The sequence below is a fragment of the Blastomyces gilchristii genome (assembly GCF_000003855.2).
Source record: "Blastomyces gilchristii SLH14081 genomic scaffold supercont1.28, whole genome shotgun sequence".
Lineage (NCBI taxonomy): Eukaryota > Fungi > Ascomycota > Eurotiomycetes > Onygenales > Ajellomycetaceae > Blastomyces > Blastomyces gilchristii.
The window spans coordinates 172,179-182,324 of NW_003101654.1; the positions used below are offsets into that span (position 1 = coordinate 172,179).

The following is a 10,146-nucleotide window of genomic DNA, read 5'->3' on the forward strand; positions in this document are numbered from 1 at the left end:
GACTTTTTAATAAATGAGTACTATATTACAATATTAATATAAGTAAGGAAATAATTCATAAGTCTTATTTAATATTTATTCTTAATAATAAGATTAAAATAAATAAATATAATTAAAGAATTCAAATATATATCTTTATCTAAGACTAGATTTTTATTTGAAAAGTGAAATCTGAGATCTTTAATATTTAAAATAATATAATTTAAGATTAATATAATAAATCCAAATTATGATCAGAAGTAGTACTTTTAAATAATATAATAACTATAAAGTTTGATTCTGATCTCAGACACAGTTTCATAGTCAGTCTAGTATCTTATAGTATCTTAGTAGTATTCTGATAATAATATCTATTAATTATACAGTTACTGAGTAGTATTATAATAAGAATGATATAATTTCTGATAAAGAGTTCAAAGCTGTCAGAAATGAATATTTTTCAGATATTAAAAAAGCTAAAACAGACTGCTGAAATAAATTTCTTGAAGAAGCATAAGAAAAAGAAGTTTTTAAAGCTTTTAACTATACTAAAACAAGAAGTGTAGCAAATCTTCTAATCTTAGAATATGAGTTTCAGAATGAATCATATACAGCAAACTCTTTTGAGAAAAAATATCAAACTTTTATAAGAACTCTCTTTCAAAACTCATCAGATTCAGATTCAGAGAAAGAGAATATATCACTTCTCAACTATATTGATGAAAATGACTGGGAATGATTTAATTGTACTCAAGATAAATTAGAGTCAGCTATCTTCTCAAGTTCAGTTAAGACTGCTGCAGAACCTGATTCAATTAATCACTTAATTATTCAAAATATATACTTCTACTTAAAGAATGAATATTTTGAGCTCTTTTTCAATCTCTTAAAAAATGAATATTATTCTGAATGCTGAAGAGAAGTCACTGAAGTGATTCTTGTAAAATTTAATAGAAAAACTTTAATTTCTAAGTTATATAGAGTAATATCTCTATTGAACTATCTAGAAAAGGTTTTAGAAAAGATAATAGCTACTCAACTATCTTTTATAAGCTCTATCAGTAATTCTCTTTTATTCAGTGAATAAATAAGAGATAGAAAACAGTGTTCTGTAATTAACACTGTTCTCTCAGTTATTTATAATATTCAAATAGCAAAGTATGAAGATCTGATCTCAACTGCAGTTTTTATTGATATAAAAGAAGCATTTAATTATGTTTCAAAGTCAAAGTTAATTCAGATATTAAAGATATTAAAACTGTCACTTTCTCTAATAAAATAAGTTAACTGTTTTATATTTAAAAGAATTATATAACTTTTCTTTAATAAAATAAAATAAGACAAGACTGAGATAAAAATAGAAGTACTGTAAGAATCTTCAATCTCACTTATTTTATTTACAATATACACTGTATATCTATTCAAAAATAGAAATATGAGAATAGTGTAATCTCTGAGTTATATGAATAATATTGATCTAGTCTACAGCTTAAAAAATATCAAAGAGAATTTAAAAGTAATTAAAGAAGCTGCAAAGAAAATCTTTATTAAAGCAGATATCAATCAAATTTAATTTAATATGAATAAAACTGAGTTAATTCATTTCTTTTCTAGATTCAATAACAAAGAACTATCTCTAACTCTTTTAAATAGAGAGATTAAACTCAGTGTAAATATTAAATAATTAGAAGTATGATTAAACTTCAAGTTGAATTTTAAATATTATATTTAACAAAGAACTGTCAAGATAGAAAGACTATTAAATAATATAATCAGACTATCAAATACAGAGAGAGATCTATTCTTCCAGACTATAAGACAGTTATATATAGCCTGTATTACATCAGTAGCTGATTATGAAGTTCAAGTTTAATAAAATAATCAAGAGAATTTCACTGAACTTTTTCAAAGTCTGTAAAACAGAGTCTTGAGAAGAATTCTGAGAGTATTCAAATCATCTTCTATTAAAGCAATAAAAATTGAAGCTTCAATTTCTTCTTCTACTATTAGATTTAAAAAGACCTGTATAAACTATACTCTGAGAGTTATAAAGATAAGCTTAAATTATATAATCAGAGAAAGAGTCTCTTCTTTATTTTCATTAATTAACTCTGAAAATGAACTGAATTGAAATAGATTTCTTGATTGAAATGAAAATAATTCTTTAAAGAAAATGTCTTCTTAACTGTACAGACTATACTCTCTGATTAAAAATCAATTTTTCTCTTTAAATATTGAAAAAGTTTATCATGAGAAGTTATCTCTCTGAAGAGAAAAGCTTGAATCTCTTATAGACTTATAAATAAGTGAACTATTAAAAGAGAAAGAATATAAACAGTATTTAAAGAGAATTTTTACAATTAATATAAAAGACTCTATTCTGATTTATTCAGATCACTTAAAAAATGAGAATTTGAATAAATTAGACACAGACATTACTTATACTAAAGATAATATTAATTTTATCTCAGATTTCTGAAATCTAGACTGTGAATCTGAAGTCTTTGATACTGAACTATTTATAATAGTGAAAGCTTTTAAACTCATTGAAATAAAATCTTATAAAAGAGAAAATAGTTTAAAAGAGATATAAATATTCTCTGATAGTCAAGCTACTTTAAAAAGACTTAGAAATAGTCAGATTTATAATAATTAAATAAATCTTGAACTGATCTTACACTCTGTTTTAAAAATTCAAAAGAGAAGAATATTAAAGCTGATAATTCATCTACACTGAGTTTCTACTTATATGAATATTTATGATAATGAATTGACTGATTCAGCTGTAAAAAAGAGTGTAGAATTAAGCAGATCTATTCAAAAAATTATATTCTGATCTTTTATAAAGAGAAAAATAAAAGAATCTTATTTAGATAAGTGAAATGAAAGCTGACAGAAATAAAAGAAGAGTATATATTATTCAAGATTTAAAATAAAACTCAAGTGAAAATCTTATTTAATTAAATATAAAAAGAAAATATTCTCATCTATAATACAGCTGAAACTAGAATATAACTATTTTAAATCTTATATATAAAGATTTAATAATAGATTTGACTCAATAGAATACTTATTCTGCAATGTAAATAAGAATTCTGAGTATATTATAATGTACTGTGTATTATACAATAGTCTCAGAGTCAGATTGAAAGAGAAATATAATCTAAATTAATTAAATATAAGATTCTTATTCTTAACTGAGACAGAAATTAAATACTTAATAGACTTTTTATCAGAAACTTAAGCAGTTATAAGAAAATGACTAAATTCAGAATTATCTGAATATGAAGAGAAGAAAATCAATCAGATATAATCTGTTAAAACAGTTATATACTATCTTTTAATAATTTATTTTATTACAGTCTCTTTTTACTTTATCTTTTTCTTTCAATTTCTTTCTATCTATCTATTTAATATGTCTATCTTTAAGACTGTATTCTCTTTTTCTTTATCATAATATTATTAAATAATTTCAAAGTATCAGAAGATGTTAAAACACTGTAATTTATAAACAGTTTTTATATTCTGAGCTGGAATTTTCTGATTTTATATATCTGAAATTGATGAATGTATAATAGTTAACTTTACAGATATAGAAAAAACTCTGAGAACTAAAAGTTCTTAGATAGATGTTATAGTCTCTAACTGTATACATCTATAATTAAAGAATAATAATAATAATAAGTAGTATTATAATAATATTAGAAAGTTCTACATTATCTTAATACTATCTTGATATTTAATATTCAGTAATGTGTTGCTGAATATAATGATGAAACATGTGTTATGATTGGCAACACATGACACAGGTGAAATGATGGATTCACAGTGTAATCACTGTAAATTAACTCTATGTTCTTCCCATATGGTTCTCTACATGATGAATTGAAATTGTTCTCAATGTAGTTTAGCTTATGACCTATTTCATACTAGCCTGATCACACGACTGACTGATCGTTAATTCAGTGGTAAAACAGCACAATCTTTTCCTGGCGGCGGCAAATTGCGGAGATAACGCCGCCCCGACAAACTTCCCGCAGACAACCTTCTACATCCAGAACGACTGTGTCCCTTGCCATGTAGGAAGCAACCTTCGGAATGGCCTCTCCCAACCACCCTGACCCGCTGCCACCACCTGTATCAGAGCCATTCTGTGGTCCCAAGCCGACACATTCACAGGACAATACCCCTGGGACGGCGGATGAAGATGGTGGACAGCTTCAACAAAACATTCACCCCTTTGATTTCCGCCAGTCGCCTTTCCGTCCGTTCTTCACGGTCATACAAGACGCTCACTCATCGGAATACCACCACCCCACCGTGCACTACATATTCTCGGACGACGATACAGACTTGATAACGGAAGCTGCCCTGCGTGCTCTGGAAGCTGGCCAGGGGACTAACGCTTTACGGGGTTCAAGCAATGCGCATCTGAGAGAAGTAGATGAAGATGAGCAATCAGGGGCACATACCAAAACTTCCTCGCTGCCTCCCCCAGTGCCTGGTGTACAAGAACACTACATAGTCGTCGACATACATCCGTCTCATATCGACGCTGCTCGGAATCATCTTGCGGAATCCTCAAATATCAATACAAGAGATCCATCCAACTCTACGGAGGGCCTAGGACCCACCTCTGCAGCCTCCCCACCTACCAACGAGACCTTACAACCCCCGTACCCCTTTACCATATCCTCCGCCCACAGTCTAAGTCCGTCCTGGCAAATCCTCAATAGCCGTCTTTGCACAGCGCGCACTTTCGATTCGTCCACAAACAGCCCTACGGCCGCCTCGGCCTCAGCAAACAACCGCCCCTCGTCCCCGGTTGGCGGCCTGATGCTTGAGATAGAAGGCACTTCTGGTGTCGGTTTTACCTCGTCTCTTCACCGCTCCCAGGACCACCAGCATCGCTTGGAAGAGATGATGGAACAGTTTGAGAAGCGGATGGAAGAGTTGCGGCAGATTATTGCAGCGGGAGAAGTCTATCTCGACGGCACGGGTCGGTATGAGGAGTCGGGCGGGATAGAAGCTGGGACCGGGCTGGAGGAGGGGGTTTGAGGAGTGATATGGAGCCAACTGTTTATATTCCGCGGTGGAGCGACCCTGGAGGGGTTCATGGGCAGCGAAGCAAGTCATTTTCAGGCTTGGACGAGTCCCCATATAGTTTTCGATTATGTTACTATCACGACGTCTCTTTTATTTTGCACTGATTTATAGCGTGGCCAATAGGTGGTTTTATTTACTTATCCTAACTTAGACTACAGGAGGCGTTTGATATGGGAAGATTTCTGGTTAATTGAATGTTGTTTTAATTTCGATATGCTTCTCCTCCCTGTTGTTTGACCTGCATTGGAGATGTAAATATTTAGAACCACGGTTTAGATTGGATAAATATAATGCACTTCATTTCAATCCTCCGCAGAGCTCATTATAAATCTGGGGGACGTCATCCGATAATATCTAGGAGTCAATTATTATAGTAGTTATTGAAGGAATTCACGAATGCAACCGACGCGGGAATACTAGATAAAATTTACTTGAGAAGTGAGGACAACATGACAATTCTCTGCATAATCGTCTCGCCAATGATACCCAATGACGCCTACTGACTCCCGTGACAGATTGTAAAGCAGAAAAGCAACAAAGAATCCCCGAGAATCTAAGTACTACACAGAGGTTAAAACCAAATGAAAGGGGACAGAAAGAATGAAAGGTAAAAGAAAAAAGAAAGTAAAAGAAAAACAAAAAGGAAAGAATAGAAAAGAAAACTATACTATCCCTGCCAACAATGAAATCAAGTAGGGTGCCGTCTTAACCTCCGGCCTTGTGCGAGCTGGTTCTCGTACTGTATCGACAAGGGAATATTTTCCCCGCCCTCTGTGATCATCCCTAGACCATTCAGCGTGGGGTTCCTCCTACCCATGAGCTTTTGAGGTAATTTACTATCTCCTATAATAATGCCAGACGTAGCTAGCGGTGATGATGTAATACGTCTCTTCGATGGAGGAGGAATGAGATCTTTACACGCAGTATCTCCAGGGGCTTCATCTGGGCATGATCTCAGTGATGACGAAAAATCGGTAGAATGTGAGAAAGAAGCGCTAGAGAGCTGTTTCGCGGCGACGTTTATATCGACCTCCCTAAGCCCCGCAGACGAGGATGATGTTGGCTTGACGTTCATATTGGTGGGAGGACTTTTGGATCCTACCTCGTTGCCGCCATCTTGGTATACCATGGCCTTAGTGGGCGACTTAATAGGAGAGCATAGCCCAGGAGAAGAAGGCACAGTGGCAGAAGCGTCGGTATTCGTTGAATTTTCATGTTGTTCCTTGGTTCCCCGCATCCTAGCAATGAGGGAATCATGTGGTTCGGTTCGCGGCAGCGTGGATGGGTAGTCATACTGCGTTTTTTCAGGGGTCTCTCCAGTCTTGGTATATTCTGTAAGCGACTTGGATTGAATGTTTGATTGCAGCTCCGCAAGGGGTTTCCTAATATCCACGGTGAGATTGTCAATGGGCTCTTGAATTACTTCATTCTCATCAAGAATTTCATGCCGGAATGTTGTAGCTTGGGTGCCGAACACATCCAGGGTGTTATGAATGTCCTTGTATGATTCACGAATATTACATCCAAGATTCTCTAAGGTGGAGATCCGTGACTCGTGATGGCTATCATTTTGTGACCTTGCTCTCATGACGAAAGCATCTAAAGCTTGCATTTGTGTAGCAATTCCTTCCATCTGAGTGTTAACAATCATCTCGGTCTCCCGATGTACCGCTCTCGCTGTTTCCTGGATTTTATTATTTCGGGCACCAAAATTCTGGCATAGGTCAGTATCGATGTATAGCTGGGTGGTAGGATGTAAATAACGTACCATCCAGTCATCATCGATCCGTTTTTGAACTGTTGACTCCGATGCAAGAGCTTCCGTGATAACTTTATTCTCTTGCAACTCCCACTCGTCCATGTGCTCGCCGAATTCAACGTCGGCCTCTTTTAGTAAAGCGTGCGAAGCTGCCATATCCGATCGGATGTTGTTCACCTTCGTGTCCAGTCGTGCCGACTGTGTTTTACCTGACTTATCCAAGAGCATTTTTATACCCGATAACAGGGTGGCGCGCTCTGTTTCAGCAGCGGTTCGCTCTTCATCAAGAGTGGTCTGCAGCTTCAACATCGCGTCTTCGCTCGCTCTGGCTGCTTGGGTGTTCGCTTCATGCACCAGTTTTCGAAGCCTGTGAATATCATCCTTTTGCGAATGGAGGCTACTGACAAGTGTATCAATGACAGACTTAAATTCCTCGCCTAGGGATATGTACGAGGAATGGAGCTATAGCTATTAGCAAAATGCATAATCGATGAGATATATGCGACTTACTTGGCGATGAAATTGCCCAAGCTCATTTATTACTTCACCGGATATCCTTTCTGCTGCGGTAGAAAGTCCACTCAATCCCTCGCCAACTCTCTGTTTGACGTCTTCACGCAAAATTTTAATTTCTTCAAGGACTTCATTCATTTCATCTCGACATTCAGTTGTATGCGCCTTGGTGGCCGTTTCTACGTTCTCGAACGAAGTTTCTGACTGAGAAATAAGAGAATGACCAGCCTTGACTCGCTCTAACTCCTGGGCGACAAAATCTTCCATCCTAATAGTCAAATCTTCAAGTAATTTAGATTGTTTGTATTGGAATGTCGCTATTCGCTCGTCCACCACTTTCGACATATCCAATACTTCCGAGGTAGATGATTGCCATATTTTCCTATTCAATGTGTGCAGATCCGACCGTCGTCGAAGCTTCAAGTGGAGGCAGTCAACATCGGAAACAGACTTCCCCAGAGTCGATATCAAACGGGTTCCAATGTTATATAGGCTTTCCTCGGTTTCCTCGTGAGCTTTTCGTAGCATGGATTCTTCCTCCAAGCTCCTCTTCGTATTATTAAGCACAATGTCCGTTTTCTCCAGTAAATCTTCCGTTTGGTCCAGTAAAAGTTTGGTGGAATCATTATCCTTCTTCAGGTCATTAAAATTGCTAGTTAAAGTAAAGAGCTCTTGAACTTTATTCTTGAGGTTGGCTTCCATTGTTTCGATCTTTGCTCTTTGCTCCTCTGTAAGGATGCGACGAGACTCGCTTTCGATAGTCATTTCCTCGTATGCTGCGGACGAAAGGTAGACACCGTTTCTTTGCCGTGTCGCTATCAGCTCGGTCTTCAATTTCTCAATCTCTGTCGTAAATTCTCGAAGCATAGTTTTCTTGGATATAGTGGAGTTGATCTGGGGCTTGTTGCGAATATTCTTCGCGCGGAAAGCATAATCTAATGTTGAAATGGTTTCCTCCAGATTGCTCCTTGCGGGTGATACCGTGGCTATAATACACGTTTTCGTACGGCCACCCAGAGAATCTTGAAGCAGTCTGGTAAGTTTGGATTCCCTATGACGCGTCAGTGGGAACCACTGTGTATACTAAATGGAAACTAACCTGTAGGGTATATGAGGACCTCCATCTACCAGAGCATTAATTACCCTTCCTAGAGTGAGCAAGCTCTTGTTGATTAACCCCGCCTCGGTGGCTCTCTTATTCTCCGCGCCACTACGTTGGATATTCTCGCTGCCAGCCAAGTCCACTAGGTTAAGTTTCCCACTGCTTATATATTCTTCGCCCTTTTCGGTCTTTCTTTTGACAAACACAGTGATCGTGAACACTGTGTGGCTTCGAGAACTCAAATCATTGCATTTTGTAGCTGCTACTTGTCGTTTGTAGCTGCCCTCTTGAAGCAACTTGATACCAGCAGAAGCAGAGTGAATGTAAGTTTCACCCAGGCCCTGTACCATAGTACCGTGATTGCCTTTTTTTGCCCCATCCTCGTATATTTTCAGCTTTGTACCGTCCTCTGAGGAAAGAAGATCTCGTAGTTCCTCGTTGTACAACTCGATAAATGAGCATTTGACAGAATGTTCCATATCCTCAAGTTTTTTAAAGAGGGAATAGAGTACCCGCGGGATGATGCCAGCTGCATCTGATAACAAACCAAGCGTGTCATCCATATCACCAGACATCGTATAGGTTTTTCCAGTTCCGGTTTGGCCATATGCAAATATAGTACAATTGAATCCTGAGAGCATCTAGAAAGGTGTCTAGTTAACGAGGAGCTTGGATTTTAGTGCTAGAAGCGCACAGACAAGAGGAAACTGTACCTCATTCAAAATTGGGGCCACAACATCCTCATAAATTATTGATTGATCCGCAGCAGGAGAAAACACCTTGTCGAAGTGGTACTCTTTGTTTCCCATCGCATTTGGCCCCATGGACAGCTCTAGATTTGTCCCCTTGACTCCTTGGGTTGACACAACCATGCCGCTGTTTTCCTTGATTTCTCGATCATTCCTACCGCGACACCGTACAACAACATGAATGTTTGTGCGCTGGACGGGTTGAGGCTCAAACTCTCTTTCCTTCCGCTTCAGCCCTGTAGTTGGGTGTACGCTGGGTGATCGAATCGAACGAGTGGTATTTGTATTGGAAGGCCTGAGTGCAGTGGCTGGGGAATCTGCTCGCTCGCTAAGAATAGAGGCCCTCGTAGTTCTCTGAGGGGGCCGTATCATGCCGCTTCGCAAGCTGCGCGCAGGGGCCTGGGAGCGTGTTGCTCCGACCATGTTGGAGAAATAATCAGGGCTCGGGAATGTATCGATTAAAAGCCAGGAAAAAATGGCGGGTCTGCAAGACCGGATAATACCAGCACATAGAATGAGCGCCTATATAAATGTTCGATGAAATAAATGATAGTGGAGCAGGAAACGGTCGGGTTGTTTGCCAGAGAGGGCTTCGCTTCCCAATGGGGAAAAAGGTAAACAAACCGCTTTTTCTCTGCTTAGTCATGCACGACGCGAGTGGAGGAGATATTGTTGGCGTGTATACAGAAAACTTGACCTCGCTAAGTGCGCCACTTGACCTTGTTACATAATCATGACCCCGACCTCGCACAATACAGTAATAATCAGTTGATAATTGACTTTCAATCTTTCAATTCACTCATTCATTCAGCTCATCAATCAATCAAAGCATGTATAGCTGATTCATAATTAATTAAATAAACAGATAAATTCATATAGAATATAAAGAGATATTTTACAGAATTTTAAAATATATCAAGATAAAAATATTTAATAAT

At 37.2% G+C, this 10,146-nt stretch overlaps 2 protein-coding genes across 3 annotated transcripts; one reads left to right on the forward strand and one right to left on the reverse strand.

Moving 5' to 3' along the window:
• The first annotated feature begins 3,953 nt into the window (after positions 1-3,953).
• Positions 3,954-5,698, forward strand: BDBG_08764 (uncharacterized protein). The gene has a single exon (XM_002620781.2). It carries the CDS (start codon positions 4,078-4,080, stop codon positions 5,035-5,037), a length of 960 nt encoding a protein of 319 aa, XP_002620827.1. The 5' UTR covers positions 3,954-4,077; the 3' UTR covers positions 5,038-5,698.
• On the reverse strand, positions 5,180-9,908 carry BDBG_08765. 2 transcript variants are annotated; one of them, XM_031723719.1, is made up of 6 exons: positions 9,173-9,899; positions 8,457-9,100; positions 7,355-8,408; positions 6,854-7,306; positions 6,188-6,799; positions 5,363-6,119 (listed from the first exon to the last, which is right to left on the reverse strand). In XM_031723719.1, the coding sequence occupies exons 1-6, from the start codon at positions 9,629-9,631 to the stop codon at positions 6,081-6,083; spliced, it is 3,261 nt and encodes a 1,086-aa protein (XP_031580993.1). In that variant the 5' UTR covers positions 9,632-9,899; the 3' UTR covers positions 5,363-6,080. The 2 variants fall into 2 exon arrangements, with proteins under 2 accessions (XP_002620828.1, XP_031580993.1); XM_002620782.2 differs by having other exon boundaries at positions 5,180-6,799; positions 9,173-9,908.
• Between the last annotated feature and the right edge of the window lie 238 nt (positions 9,909-10,146).